Genomic DNA, 15,393 nt, shown 5'->3' on the forward strand with positions numbered 1-15,393 from the left:
GCTGCCAGCAGCTCCTCAGCTCCCACTGCCGTGCTCCACCGGGGAGCTGTGCCCGCGGCTGGGAGGGAGCAGGGAGCCTGGCTCCCATTCCAGGGCCCAGCCCGGACCAGTCCAGCCAGCCCCGAGCGCTGAGAGCCGCTAATTGGAAGCAGCTGCTCCGCTGTGGTGACTCTGCATCCACCGAGGTCACGGTGCTGCCCCTGCCCCCCGCGCCGGCACGGAGCGCGGCCCGTGCCACGGACACCCTGCCCGGCCTGGGCTCTGCCCGCCGACGGCCTGCCGGGGCTGGCTGGACCCTGGAACCGCCCAGCGAGAGCAGGGAGGGAGAAGCTGACACAGCCTGTCCCCACCAGCTGCCGGCCCAAGGGCACGGGTGTCTGTCCCCGCCTGTGCCAGAGCTCCGGGCTGCTCCTCAAGCTCCCTGTGTTCACTTCTGCTGCCCTCCATGCCCCCAGCCCACACTCCCTTTTGCTTCCCCGGAGCCACATCGCAAGTCAGACCAGGGCCACGTGCCCAGAAAGGTGCCTTTGTCCCTCATACCTGTGCCCTGATCTGCTCCAGGTGCTACCCAAGACCTTCCAGCTTCCTGCTGTCCTCAGCCTTATCTCTCTCCCAGGTTTTCTACTCCCTTTTGCCCAGCATTGGTCTAAGCCCTGCCAAGGCTTCAGACCTGCTGCCCTGTGGCTCCATGACCTGAGCAGCTGGTGGCAGCTAGGAAGGGGCAGCTCCATCGCAGAGGAAAAGCTGTGCCTCGTTCCCTGGCACTGCATGGTCTGGGTCCATGAGGCTGCCCCTCCAGCTGGGAAGCTCCCACAGGATGCCAGGCCAGAAGAGACCCCAAGGACCATCTGGTCCACCCTCTGTAGGTGGTGGTGCAGCTGAAAGGAGCTAGCCCAGCACCTTGCTTTAAACTGTCTGCTGAGGAGCAGTCCTCTGCCTGCTCTGGGACATGATCCTGGTGTCCAGGTGCTCCCGTGGGGAAGCATTTTCTTCCCGGGCCCAGCGGAAGCCTCACAAGCAGCAACTCGTCCCCATCTCCCCTGGGCTCTGCCACGTGGCTCCTTGCCAAGAGAGAGGCTCCGAGGCTGGAGGGTTCAGCACCTCCGGCAGAGAGGCTCTGCCCACAGTGGGTGCAGGTCGGTCAGGGGTTGGTGCCAGCTGCCCCTGGGGTGAAAGTGCCCTCTGCCTTGCGCTGCCGGTGGCTGGTCCACGCTCACCGGGTGCCAGAAGAGTGCTGCCTGTGGCACTCAGACGCCAGGTGCCCACGGAGCAAGCAAACACCTCTTGAGATGTCAAAACTTTAATCTCCTTCTGTCGCTGGTGCAGGATTTACACAGGGAAGGGCAGCCCAAGCAGCTGGTCCGGAGTCACCCAGAGGCCCCTGGAAGGGCTCTGCTGTAGGGCTCGAGAGGGGCTGGCACCCTCCAGCCCCCAAGCCGGGGAGGCTCTGCCGCCCCCTGCTCTGCCACAGCAGATCCTGAGTGGCTGTGGGACCTCAGCAGATGCTTTCAAGAGAGGCCAAGAGTGAGCTTATGCAACCACCAGCCCTGCAGACCGCTGCGCCCCGGCGTTCGCGGGCAGGGTGGGCAGCCCCGGGCAGGGTGGGCAGCTCTGCAGGCCCCCGGAGCGTGCCCAGCGGGCCCCTGCCGCAGCGAGCCGCTCCCGGCCGTCCCTCCCCGCTGCAGTGAGATGCGGCCTCGGCAGGGGGAAATGGCGTGAAGGAGCTGGAGCCAGGAGCAGCGGAGGAGACAAAGGAGCAGAGAAGGGAGTGGGAGCGGCAGGAGCCGAGCAGCAGCTGCCGCTGCCGAGGGAGCCGCCGCATTCCCACCGCCTCGCTCCGCCCGCCATGGCACCGGGCATCCGCGGGCCTCTGTGCCAGGGCAGACAATGGGCCCTGGTCGGGGCTTTCCCGGAGCTGGGGACAGCCTCTGCCCCCTCTGATTTATTCATGTCCTGGATGCCAGCCCACTCCAGCTCTGCTCTCTCACGGGTTGGCACTGCATGGGGCTTGGCACCCACATCCTTGTGGTCCCCCAGGGCAGGCTGCTGGGCAGGGCTGGGGGGCTCTGGATGATCACCTCTGAGCCTCCCCCAGTCTGAGAGCATCTCCTCCAGGGTGAGGAGGTTCTGGGCTGGCCAGTGTCTGAACTCGTCTGTCCCGTCCGGCAGCAGGCTGCGCACGGACAGAACCTCCTGCTGTGGGCAGCTGGCTCTGGTGCCACCAGGAGGACGGGCGGCTGGGGACAGGGCTTGGCCATGTAGGACACAGCCTGGTGATGGGACTCTCGCTGCCAGCTGCAGCACACGGCTGGTGTCACCCGTCTGGCTGACTCTGGGTGCTGTATCACGCTGGGCACCCTCTGCCCTGGCACATGGCCACCTTCACTCCCTGCATGGGGAAGGTGGCACAGAGCTGTTGGGCATCGGGTCCATGGCCAGCTTGCCTCTGCAGGGTTTGCTTCCTGTCCTCCCTTCACTGCTCCCTCCTAAGCAGCCTCCTCTGGTCCGCATTCCTTGCAGGATTAGAGCTCGCTGCGAGGGAGACTCTGCCACCCCCTGCTCTGCGCACCAGCGGCCATGGAGCCAGGGAAGGGCTCGGCCGTGCTGCTGCTGGAGCTGCTCATTCTCGGCGGCCTGAGGGCAGGGAAGGGCTCGGCCGTGCTGGGGACCCTGGATCTACAAATAGACGAGGAGCAGCCGGCCGGCACCATCATTGGGGACATCAGCGCCGGCCTGCCCCCCGGCACCAGCGCCTACATGTACTTCATCTCGGCACAGGAGGGCAGCGGGGTCAGCACCGACCTGGTAATCGATGAGAACACGGGCATCATCACGACGGCTCGCGTGCTGGACCGGGAGGCACGGGACCACTACAGCTTCATCGCTGTCACCCCCGAGGGCGTCACGGTGGAAGTGAACATCCACGTGAATGACATCAATGACCATGCTCCGGCCTTCCCCAAGAGGCACAGCACCTTCCAGATCCCGGAACACACCCCCCTGGGCAGCAGGTTCCCCCTGGACCCCGCCTTCGATGCTGACAGCGGCCTGCTCAACACGCAGGGCTACGTGATCAGGGGAGGGAACGTGGGGCAGGCCTTCCGCCTGGAGACACGCCGGGGGCCCAATGGGGTCCTCTTTCTGGACCTGGTGGTCGGCGGCGTCCTGGATCGGGAGAACCGCTCGTCCTACTCGCTGCTGCTGGAGGCCTACGACGGCGGCTCCCCTCCCCGCAGCACCCAGATGACGCTGGACGTGTCCATCCAAGACATCAATGACAACGCCCCCAGCTTCAACCAGAGCCGCTACCACACCCTCATCTCTGAGAACCTGAGGCCAGGCAGCAGCATCCTGCAGGTCTTCGCCTCAGACGCGGATGAAGGGGACAACGGGGATGTGATTTACGAGATCAACCGGCGGCAGAGCGACCCTGACCAGTACTTCACCATTGACTCCCGCACCGGGGTCATCAAGCTCAACAAGGGTCTGGACTACGAGGTGAGGAAGGTGCACGAGCTGGTGGTGCAGGCACGGGACAGGGCTGTGCACCCCGAGATCAGCACGGCCTTTGTCACCATCCACGTGCGCGACTACAATGACAACCAGCCCACCATGACCATCATCTTCCTGAGCGAGGACGGCTCCCCGCGGATCTCCGAGGGGGCGCAGCCGGGCCAGTACGTGGCGCGCATCTCCGTGTCCGACCCGGACTATGGCGAGTACTCCAACGTCAATGTCACGCTGGAGGGGGGTGATGGCAAGTTTGCCCTCACCACCAAGGACAACATCATCTACCTGATCTGTGTGGACCAGCTCCTGGATCGGGAGGAACGAGACTCCTACGACCTGCGGGTGACAGCTACCGACTCGGGGACGCCCCCGCTGCGGGCGGAGTCAGCCTTCGTGCTGCAGGTTGTGGACGTCAACGACAACCCACCGCTCTTCGACCAGCAGGAGTACAGGCAGAGCATCCCCGAGGTCGTGTACCCAGGCAGCTTCGTGCTGCAGGTGACAGCTCGGGACAAGGACCAGGGCCCCAACGGGGAGGTGCGGTACAGCATCGTGCATAGCCACAACACCCACTCCACCTGGTTTGCCATAGACCCCACCACAGGCATCATCACCACCACTGCCCCGCTGGACTACGAGAAGGACCCTCAACCTCAGCTGACCGTGCTGGCCACAGACCGGGGCAGCCCTGCCCTCTCCTCCTCAGCTGTGGTCTACGTGGCGCTGCAGGATGTCAATGACAATGAGCCAGTCTTCAGGAGCAACTTCTACAACGTGTCCCTGAAGGAGAACACCCCTGTCGGGACCTGCTTCTTGCAGGTAGGTGCAGCCCAGCTGGAGCAGGACGTGGCCAGGCAAGGGAGAGCTCGGGGTGAGGAACCTGCACTGAATGCTGTGGTGCAGCTGTCACAGTGGCCATGCTGCCGTGGACAGTGGTCACAGGGCAGCTGTCATGGTGCAGCTGGGCAGTGGATGTGGTGCAGCTGTCTTAGTGCAGTGGACACTGGTCATGGTGCAGCTGTCATGGTACAGTGAGGAGTAGTCGTGGTGCAGCAAGGAGTGGCCATGATGCAGCTGTCACAGTGCAGCGTGGAGTGGCCGTGGTGCAGCTGTCACAGTGCAGCGTGGAGTGGCCGTGGTGCAGCTGTCACAGTGCAGTGCGGAGTGGCCGTGGTGCAGGGTGGAGTGGCTGTGGTGCAGCTGTCACAGTGCAGCGTGGAGTGGCCGTGGTGCAGCTGCAGAGTGGCCGTGGTGCAGCTGTCACAGTGCAGCGTGGAGTGGCCGTGGTGCAGCTGCAGAGTGGCCGTGGTGCAGCTGTCACAGTGCAGCGTGGAGTGGCCGTGGTGCAGCTGTCACAGTGCAGCGTGGAGTGGCCGTGGTGCAGCTGCAGAGCGGCCGTGGTGCAGCTGTCAGTGTGCAGTGCGGAGCGGCTGCAGAAGGAAGGCTTGGAGCAGAGCCCCCCATGCTCCGAGTGGGCACCGTTACACCCTCTGCACGCCGGGGCTGGGTGGCAGCGGCTGAGCCTGGGGACTGCTGCTCCGGGTCGTGCTCGCAGCAGGGTGGAGCTGCTGTGCCAGCAGGAGGCTGGAGGGGTTGAGCGGTGGTGCAAGCCCTCCGTGGAGCTGCCGCCTCCCCCCTCCGCCGAGGGGTCACTGGCCTGAGCTCCTCGGGCTGGCTCTGAACAGCGGCGTTAATTATGCCCAATTAGCTCGGGTCTGTGCCCTGGTGCGCTTGGAGCTGCGGCACGTGCTGCGTCCACCTGGGTGCAAGGAGAGGTCGTGGGGCCAGCCGGAGAGGTGCTGCCCTGTGCCAGGCCCTGCAGACCTCCAGAGGTGCCAGCGCCGATGCCATTTCTGTTGGGCAGCTTCCTGTGCCCTGCCTTTGCTGGGCCGGTCGCAGCCCGGCCCTGGAGTGCTGGTCACAGCCACAGAACCACAGGCCCTTGGAGACTGGAAGGAACCTCCAGAGATCATAAAGTCCCCTCCCCGCCAAGCAGATCACCCAGGGGAGCTGGCACAGGAACGTGTCCAGGTGGGTTTTGAGCCTCCAGAGAAGGCTGCTGGAGAGCAGGGCAGGGAGAGGTGGGGCCGAAGGGCAGAGCTGGTGTGCAGGGCAGCAGGGCTGTGCCAGCCAGGGCAGCTCCAGGGTGCTCATTCAGACTGGCGCTGGGAGGTTGGGGCTGCAGTCATGGAGTGCTGGGGTGAGGGCTCTGGGGCCACGCAGGGCACGGTGCCCGTGGAGCCAGAAGGAATGGGCAGGGGCAATTCTGGGGCCATAAGGCAGGAGGAGTTCACACAACCTGGTCAGAGAGGGCCTCCAGGTGTGCCTCCTGGCATGTCTGTGGGCACAGTGCTGGGTCATGGGGCGTGGGCATGGGGACTGGTGGGAGGGGATGGGCATGCTGGAGGGGGCCTCGTGCAGTGGCTGAGCACAGGGGACACGGCTGGGAGTGCTGGGGGGGAAGAACTGGGTGGGAGGAAGGCCCCGTCCCTGGAGGCATCCCGGGTCTGGGTGCAGTGGGCTCTGAGCAGCCTGCTCCGGGTGCAGATATCCCTGCCGAGTGCAGGGACCTTTGGTGGTCCCTTCAGCCCCAGCCGCTCCGTGGTTCCGTAGGGACCCGGCAATGGAGCAGGGACCCGGAGCAGGGTGGGACAGGGGGGAGGCGACTCGGGCAGCTGAGGTGCTGGGAGCTGAGGAGGAAGCCCTGGCGGGGGAACATCTGGGCAGGGTCTGCGCGGAGCGAGGTTCTCCTCTGTCCCGGCTGGTGCCGTGGGGCAGCGGGGGAGGACCGCGGCTGGGGACGGAGATGCAGAAGGTGCCCAGGGTGGGCTCAGAGGCAGGCCCGGGGCAGCCGCGTGTGGCTGGGCGAGCACGGAAGCCTCAGGCGGCCCCGCAGAGGCCCCCGAGCCCCTTCCCCTGCCGTCCTGCGCGGAGCCCTTCCGCAGGCGCCAGCGGAATGGCGGCCGCGCTGCGGCTGCTGCGCCCGGCCAAGCGGGAGGCCGCGGCGGCACCGGGCGCTGGTCCTGGCCGCGGCGGTGCAGGCGCAGCGCCGGGGCCAGCTCGGCTGCGCGGCGCAGGGGTCGGCGCTGGCCCGGCCGCGCTGGAGGGAGGCTCTGGGCAGCTCCGGCCGTGGCTCGGCTGCGCTGGGACGCGGCCGGGCCGGGCGCAGGTCGCCGCGTGGCCCCGGCACGAAGCGGGCGGCTCAGGCAGCCGCGGCTGCTGCCCCTGCGCCGGGAGCCGCCGCCGCGGGAGCGGACCCGGGCGGGCAGCTGGGCAGAGCCGCCCCGGGAGCGCCCGGCTCGGAGCTCGGCGGCCGCCCCTCGCTGCGCCGCGCTGGAGAGCCGCGGAGGAGCCGGGCGGGACCGCGGCGGCCAGCAGCGTGTCCCACAGCGGCACCCCGGCGTCTGTGTGCCACGGCTGCCGCCGGCGCTGCCAGTGAGGCTGCCAGTGAGGCTGCCGGTGAGGCTGCCGGTGAGGCTGCCAGTGGTGCCGAGCAGAGCGCCCTGCAGGACCAGGCCTGGTTTAGTCAGCGCCTTCTGCTCCCCGTGGGCAGGGCAGAACGATGAGGAGCTGTGGAGTCCGTGGCAGTGGCCAGGAGGGGCTTGAGGAGCGGCTGCAGGTCTGCTGCTCCCTTGCGTGCCCCATCCCCTCTGCCAGGTGGGTCTTGGTGCCCGCCGTAGGGGCAGAACAGGCTTGCTGGACATGCTCCTGAGGAAGAAGGAGGATCTGGTGACACCTCCTGCGCTCAGGCTGGTGCTTGCCACGGGCCGGTCCCAGGGCAGCAGCCTCTGGACCAGTGCTGAGCGAAGGAAACAGCAAAACCGACTCCGAGGTGGGAGGGGAGCAGGGGCCCGGCGGGCGGCAAGCACCCAGCCGAGAACAGGGCTGGGGACAGTCCCGTCTGAGCGTCTCTGCTGCTCTTGGTGGCCTGAGCCGGTTTTGGGGGAGCTTCAGGCTCTGGTGCTGCCCTCAGAGGCTATGGTGCCTTGTGTGGGGCTCCCTTCTGCTACAGCGTCACCCTCTGCAGCTCAGGTTCTTGCACAGTTCCAGGGTGAACGGGTTTGGATCCAGGGCTTGCACATTGCCTCTGTGTCCACACACAGCTGGCGGGCAGGAAACCAGAGCCCCCAGGCTGGCACACCCTTACTGTGCCGTTCCGAGGGGTCCGAGTGCTGCCCTGTGCTCTCAGGGCCTGTCTGTGCTGCACCCACGGCACCAGGACAGCTCCTGCGGGGGACAAGCTGCAGGAGGGGCCATATGCACGGTGCCACTGGCAGGACCCTGATGGACGACCCTGATGGACAATCCTGATGGATTTAGGCTACGGAGGGGGCGGCTGTGAGGGGACACAAGGCTGGGCACACACTGAGGACTGCAGCAGTGTGAGGACCAGTGCCAGCTGTGCTCGGTTCTGTGCTACTCGCTCCAGGAAGGACATTGAGGGCTGGGCCAGAGCAGGGCAGTGAGGCTGGGAAGGGCCTGGAGCAGGAGGTGCAGCTGAGGGAGTGTTCAGGCTGGAGAGGAGGAGGCTGAGAGAAGCCTTCATGGCTCTCTGCAGCTCCCTGAGGGGAGGCTGGGTCAAGGAGGGGGCAGCCTCTGCTCTTGGTAGTGGCAAGGGACAGGAGCAGCAGGAATGCAGTGCCAGTCTGCTCCTTGATAGTGGCAAGGGACAGGAGCAGCAGGAATGCAGTGCCAGGCTGCTCCTTGGTAGTGGCAGGGGACAGGAGCAGCGGGAATGCAGTGCCAGGCTGCTCCTTGATAGTGGCAAGGGACAGGAGCAGCAGGAATGCAGTGCCAGGCTGCTCCTTGGTAGTGGCAGGGGACAGGAGCAGCGGGAATGCAGTGCCAGGCTGCTCCTTGGTAGTGGCAGGGGAGAGGAGCAGCGGGAATGCAGTGCCAGGCTGCTCCTTGGTAGTGGCAGGGGACAGGAGCAGCGGGAATGCAGTGCCAGGCTGCTCCTTGATAGTGGCAAGGGACAGGAGCAGCAGGAATGCAGTGCCAGGCTGCTCCTTGGTAGTGGCAGGGGAGAGGAGCAGCGGGAATGCAGTGCCAGGCTGCTCCTTGGGAGCAGCGGGAATGCAGTGCCAGGCTGCTCCTTGGTAGTGGCAGGGGACAGGAGCAGCGGGAATGCAGTGCCAGGCTGCTCCTTGGTAGTGGCAGGGGAGAGGAGCAGCGGGAATGCAGTGCCAGGCTGCTCCTTGGTAGTGGCAGGGGACAGGAGCAGCGGGAATGCAGTGCCAGGCTGCTCCTTGGTAGTGGCAGGGGAGAGGAGCAGCGGGAATGCAGTGCCAGGGTGCTCCTTGGTAGTGGCAGGGGACAGGAGCAGCGGGAATGCAGTGCCAGGGTGCTCCTTGGTAGTGGCAGGGGACAGGAGCAGCGGGAATGCAGTGCCAGGGTGCTCCTTGGTAGTGGCAGGGGACAGGAGCAGCGGGAATGCAGTGCCAGGGTGCTCCTTGGTAGTGGCAGGGGACAGGAGCAGCGGGAATGGTGCAGGTTCAGGCTGGGTGTCAGGAAATGTTCCTGTGCTGGAACGGTTCCAACCCTTGGCATGGGCTGCCCAGGGCAGTGCTGCCACCTCCACCTCTGGCAGCCATGGACCTGGTGCTTAGGGAGGTGGTTTGGTGGTGACCTGCGGTGTGAGCTCGAGGGCTGCACTGGATGGGCTTGGAGGGCAAAGATAGTCTGTGCCTGGTGGCCATGGCCTTGGTGTGCCCGGTGGCCACGTCTGCAGGCATCGGTGTGCCTGGTGGCCTTGGCATTGGTGTGCCCAATGGTTATGGCTGCAGGTGTGTGCCTGGTGGCCATGACATCAATGTGCCCAGTGGCCATGGTATCGGTGTGCCGAGTGGCCATGGCTGCAGGTGCTGTATGCCCAGCACCAGGGACTCACCGTTCACCTATTTACAGACCCTTGCCCGCTGCCGAGGCCTCCCCTGCTTGAAGAAAGGTGCCAGGCCTGGGATGCGCCAGGCTGGCAGAGTGCAGGCGGTGGGCAGCAGACAGCGGGTGCATGGGCGGCGCTGGGGCCGGCGCGGAGCGGGAGGCAGCGCAGGCGCTGCGCTGCCGCTGCCGCTGCCGCCAGGAGAGCTGCGCCGCGTCCAAATTCCTGCGAAAGCTATTTCCTGGCGCTGCCAGCAGCCTCCTCCTGCGCTTGGCACCGCCGCCAGCGCCTGCTGGATGCGAGCAGCGCTCCCTGCAGCGCCAGCAGCTTCCCACTGCAGCCCAGGGGCCCCAGCCCCTCTCGCTGCTGCTCCCCCGGACCCTCTCGCTGCTCCCCTAGACCCTCTCGCTGCTCCCCCAGACCCTCTCGCTGCTCCCCCAGACCCTCTCGCTGCTGCTCCCCCAGACCCTCTTGGCTCCCCTAGACCCTCTGACTGCCTCCCCCGACCCTCTCGCTGCTCCCCCAGACCTTCTCGCTGCTGCTCCCCCGGACCCTCTCGCTGCTCCCCCAGACCCTCTCATTGCTGCTCCCCCGGACCCTCTTGGCTCCCCCGGACCCTCTCGCTGCTCCCTCAGCCCCACTCGCTGCCCCCCCAGCCCCTCTTGCGTTATCCCAGCCCCTCTAGCTGCCCCCCCAGCCCCTCTCGCTGCTCCCTCAGCCCCTCTCGCTGCCCTCCCCCCTGCTCTGCTCCGCCTCCAGCCCCTCGCACGCCTCCTCTCTTCACGCCTTCCCCAGTCTTCCGCCGCTGCCCCTCTTCCCTCACCCCTGCTTCATCCCATGGCCCATTGGAACTCCTTTTCCTCCCCCCCACCGTGTCCAGCTACAGCCCCACACGTGTGCCAGCTGCCCTCCAAGGTGCCAGTCCCTGCACCTCCCATCCCATGCCTGGCCCCCAGCCTGGCTCCTTGCCTCGCAGCCCCTCAGTGTGTCCCCGGTCCCATCCCGCAGTCCTGCTCCCTCTCTTCTCCCCACAACATCGGCTGCTGCCAGCTCTTGTCACCTGGCATCCGCCAGGGCAGCTCTCTGGCCCTTGCCCTGCCCCCATGCCCTCTTCTTGTCCTGCTGCCCCAGTTTCACCCAGCTCTCGCCTCGCCATGTGCCACCTCCTGGTGCAGACCTGCTCTGGGAGCTGTCCCTGCTGCCATGCCCAGCTGAAACTTAGCACCCTGCTTTGGAGCCCCTCTTGGCACCAGTGCCCCGCAGACCCTGGCATGGCAACCTGTATGACTGCTGCCTCACTTGAGGCTCTTACCCTGGGCACTGCTGCTGAGAGCCTGAGGCTCTCCCTTCTGCTCAGCTGCCCAGCCCCTTCGTGCTGCTTTGGGGCCCTCAGTGCCCACTAACTTCCAGTGCCCAGCAGCTCCGTGCTGCAGTCCCCACTTGACTTGCTGGTACCCCCCCCAGAGAGGGCACTGGGGTGCCTGAGCCTATCGCTGAGACTTGCTTCTTGCCTTTCCATGCCCTGCTCTGCCCCATGCTCAGAGGCACTGGCACCGCCAGATGGGCAAGGATCTGCCCTTGGCTCCTGTGCCTGTGCCCAGCCTCACCCACCACAGTCCTGCCTCCTGCCAGTGTCTGAGATCAGACCACCGCCCCCCCCTCCCCCCCAAAACACAGGGCTGTGCCCCATTCTGGAGCAGCTCTGGAGGCTGCAGGCTGCCCTTTCCTCCACACCTTGCTGGGCATGGCCATGGCAGCCCTGCACGTGGCCGTGCCAAGGCTGTGGCTGTGCCAGGCAGAGGTCTGCCCGTGCCCGGCAGCTGTGGGTAGCCTGCAGTGCCAGTGGCTGCGCCCGGGGCTCCCCACAGGGAGCTGAGGGTCTGCCCCTCGCCTCAGCCACGTGTGCCAGGCGCTGGCTGGGACCGAGCCCTGACCCCCGTGTCCCGCAGGGCCTGGGCATGCTGGGGGCTGGCATGGCCCCAGAAGCAGAGCCGGCTCCCGAAATAGCCACAGCTGCTGCCCGCCTGCCCTGGGCTGGTCAGCAGCAGTGCCAGGCTGGGCAGGCAGGGGCTGGTGGGTGCTCGGTGGCGGCAGCCATGCGTGGGAGTGGTGACCACACTGGCGCCAGCCTCCCCTCCGCTCCCACCCGGAGTCGTCACTCGCAGGGGCGGCAGCCCAGAGCCAGATGTTTGCCAAAGCCACAGCGCAACATCTGCACAGCAGAGCCTCAGCCAGGGCAGGGCTCCAGAGGAGTCCATGCCTGCTGCCTGCTGCTGCCTGCTGCTGCTGCTGCCCGTGCTCACCGGCAGTGGGGGCGCAGGGACCATGCCCGAGCTGCCAGGACGTGCTCCTGGGGGGCTGTGGGGGCACATGGGCAGGAGCAGGCCAGGCAGGCAGGGGCTGGCTGTGCTGGGGGGGGCTCTGGTTTGTGTTTGAGATCCTCTAGATGGGTCTGTGGGAAGGGGAGGACTTGTCTCATAGAGCTGAGCACCCCAGCATGGGGCTGAGGGTGCAGATCAGAACCTCAGCGTGGGGGTCAGCTGCTCTGCCCACCCACCCATCCATCCATCCACACCCCCACCCATCCATCCATCCATCCACCCATGCACCCACACACCCACCCATCCACCCATCCACCCACATGCCCACACACCCACCCATCCACCCATGCACCTACCCACCCACACACCTGCCCATCCATCCATCCACCCATCCATCCATCCACCCATGCGCCCACACACCCACCCCCCCACCCATCCACCCACCCACGTACCCACCCACACACCTGCCCATCCATCCATCCACCCATCCATCCATCCACCCATGCGCCCACACACCCACCCACCCACCCATCCACCCACCCACCCACGTACCCACCCACACACCTGCCCATCCATCCATCCACCCACACACCCACCCACCCATCCATCCATCCATCCACCCACCCACGCACCTACCCACCCACACACCTGCCCATCCATCCACCCACCCACCCATCCACCCACGCACCCACACACTCACCCATCCCATCCACCCACCCATCCATCCATCCATCCACCTCTTTGTCTTCCTCCCTTCCCCCATGAGGGAGGGAGGAGAAGGTTGGTTGGGGTGTGGGTGCTGGAGGCCTGGCACAGGCTGCCCAGAGATGCTGTGGAGTTTCCTTCTCTGGAGAGCTTCCAACCCCCTCAGGCCATGGTGCCCCTGGGCAAGCTGCCCTGGGTGTCCTGCTGGAGCAGGGAGGTCGGTTTGGGTGGGCTCCAGGTCCTTGACACCCCTCCACACTGGCACTCTCTGAATGCTTTCTCTCGTTGGAGGCTCTGCCCCTGCTAGGACCCAAGAGTGGGCAAAGGATTCCTGAGGGATGGACTCTGGTGCTGGAGCTGCGAAAGGTCCTGGGGCAGACGTCCAGGAGCTGCTGGCCAGGCTCAGGCTGGGTGATGGCGCAGTGAAACCAGGGTAGGGATGCAGGAGGGTGAGGCTGAGGGATGGAGGTGCAGGTCCTGCTGCTTGCTCGTGGGGCGGGGAGGTGCAGGTCCCGGTGGTTGGACCTCTTGGGAGTCTGCCCCTGCAGCTCCCACTGGACCCGAGCATGCTGTGACCCTGCCGTGGGCTGCAGGGTGGTGAGGGGGCTGCAGGACCGCGGCGGCGCCAGGAGGGGTGAGGCTGCTGCGTGGCTCTGGGTGGGTGAGGGGCGCCCAGCGAGTCCTGCGGCCCCTGGCACCGAGGGCATGTGAGGACACTGCACAGAGGAGCAGCAGGGTGCGGCGCAGGGCCCTGGCCCGTGTGTGGTGGGAGAAGAGGGCAGGGAGCATCTGCTGCTGGGCCTGGCTGGACGCCAGCACAGCCTGCTGTGGGCGGCCCTGCTCTAGCTGGGAGCTGGGCTGGGAGGTCTCCAGAGGTCCATTCCGGCCCCCCCGTGCCGGGACTGCTGCAGCAAACCCAGCACTGCTGCTGGGTATAGAGTGTTGTGGACCCCAGGAGGAGGACCCCGCAGCGTGCAGGGCAAGGGTCACCCGGGGGGGGCTGCCCTGGGCGCTGGCCGAGGAGCAGCCCAGAAGGGTCCTCCGCAGCAGAGTGAGGGCCTCCTGGTGTCCTCCACTGCTGTCCCGCAGCCTGTGCTGGGGGAGGGCTGCAGCAGCTGGAGCCTGACTCACAGCATGCTCCAGACTAGAGGCGTCTTGGGAGGTCTCTGCCCACCCCCTGGTCCTGAGTGGTACAGTGGTGGGGTCAGGCCAGGCTGCTCACAGCCTCTTCAGTAGCTGGAGGAGGCTGCACAGCCTCGCTTGGCAGCGTGCTCCAGAGCTGGATGGTCCCAGAGGGACCTCACAGCCTCTCCCCTGCCTCCAGGCTGAAGTTCTGCTGCCAGCTGGGCCTTGGGCCCCGCTGCTGCTGGAGGCTGTGAAGACCCAGGCTCAGCAGCCTCTCGCAGCACAGGTCCTGCAGCCCCTCCCCGGCTCGCTGGGCACCCCTTGAGCTCGCCACACCGTTGCTCAGGTCGTTGCTGTGCTGGGGGCCCAGAACTCGGTGTGGGGATGGAGTTTAGCCAGGGCTGGCCCTGGCGCTCCCGCACCGCCCCAGCCGAGGTGCTGCTGGGCTGTTCTTGCTGTCGCTGTGCCCCGTGGCTCAGGTCCTGCTCGCCCGGACCCGGGCTAGGCCACTGCGCAAGATGCTCAGTTCCAGAGGTCCCCGGGCTGGTCCCCGTGGTGCTGCACTTGTCACCCACCGCCGGGCAGAGCACAGCTCCGGAGCTGCCGCCCTCTGCGCCCAGCCCCGGCCTGCCAGGCTGTAACTCAGACCTCCAGAGGTGACTCAGTCCAACCCCTGCAGCTAGCAGGGACATCCTCCACTAGTTCCAGCTGCCCAGAGCCCTGCTGAGCCTCAGCCACCTACCTGAGCAACCTGCTGCAGCGCTCCAGCACCCTTCTGGTGCAGAACTTGCTCCTCACATCCAATTGAAACCTGCTCTGCTCCAGGCCCGAACCATTGTCCCTGCTCCTGTCCCTGCAGGCCTTTGGGGACAGTCTCTGCAGCCTGTTTGTAGCCCCTTTAGGTGCTGGAGGCTGCTCTGAGGTCTCTCTGGAGCCTTCTGCTCTCCAGGCTGAAGCCCCCAGCTCCCTCAGCCTGGACCCACAGCAGAGCTTCTCCAGCCTCGGAGCACCTTCATGGCCTTCTCTGGACCCTCTCCCTCACGTCCAGGTCTCTCTTGTGTTGGGGGCCCCACGGCTGGCCCCAGCCCTGCAGCTGAGGGCTCCCCAGAGCAGAGCAGAGGGGCAGCATCCTCTCTCTCCATCCCTGCCCATGCTGCTGTGGATGCAGCCCAGGCTGCCCTTGGCTGCTGGGCTGGCAGTGACCACTGCTGGCTCCTGCCCAGCCTCTCCCCCTCCAGCACAGCCCACCCAGCACATCCCTATCTCGGCCAGGAGGATGCTGTGGGGCACATCCTGCCTTGGGCAGCAGAACAGTGAGAGAAGCTGTCAAGGTCCTTCTCAGTGCCCAGGCAGTTGTCCCCCACAGCTGCCATCCCTTGTCGGGGTCGCAGCACTGCGGTGCAGGAAGCACAGGAGGGTGACCCTGCGCTGGCTCTGCCGTGCAGCCAAGGGCATGGCTCCAGCAGGACTCGTCCCAGGGTTCTCCCAGCGGCCAAAGCCAGGCTCCTCGGGTCTCCTTCTGGCCTTCTTTGAAGGTGGGGGACAGCATTTGCTGTCCTGCTTGCCAGGGACCTCCCTGCCCCACCTCCTCTGGAAGGGTGAGGCCAATGCTGGCAGCAGCCATTGCCGCTGGGCTCCACGTGGGCAAGTGGCATGGAGGAAGCCCTGCCTGGACTGGGCCTCATCCCTGCCTGGACCAGAGCCCTTGCCAAAGCCACAGGGACCTGTGGCACCCCCTGGAGCAGGAGCTGGCTGCTCTCACCATGTCACCCTGTGTCCAGAAAGAGCTTTTCCATCCTTCTGCCACTGAGGCTGTGGTGGAGGCTCCTCCTGGCACCCCTGGCTCTCTGC

At 66.3% G+C, this 15,393-nt stretch overlaps 1 protein-coding gene across 1 annotated transcript in view; it reads left to right on the plus strand.

Moving 5' to 3' along the window:
- DCHS1 (dachsous cadherin-related 1) overlaps positions 1 to 15,393 on the plus strand; it is a 40,792-nt gene that overhangs the window by 2,095 nt on the left and 23,304 nt on the right. Inside the window, exon 2 of the mRNA XM_064144092.1 lies at positions 2,521 to 4,329. Within this exon, the coding sequence (XP_064000162.1) occupies positions 2,578 to 4,329 (1,752 nt within the window). The 5' untranslated portion in view covers positions 2,521 to 2,577. The remainder of the gene's footprint in view (positions 1 to 2,520; positions 4,330 to 15,393) is intronic.

The sequence above is a fragment of the Pogoniulus pusillus genome, chromosome 6, assembly GCF_015220805.1.
Source record: "Pogoniulus pusillus isolate bPogPus1 chromosome 6, bPogPus1.pri, whole genome shotgun sequence".
NCBI classification, from domain to species: domain Eukaryota; kingdom Metazoa; phylum Chordata; class Aves; order Piciformes; family Lybiidae; genus Pogoniulus; species Pogoniulus pusillus.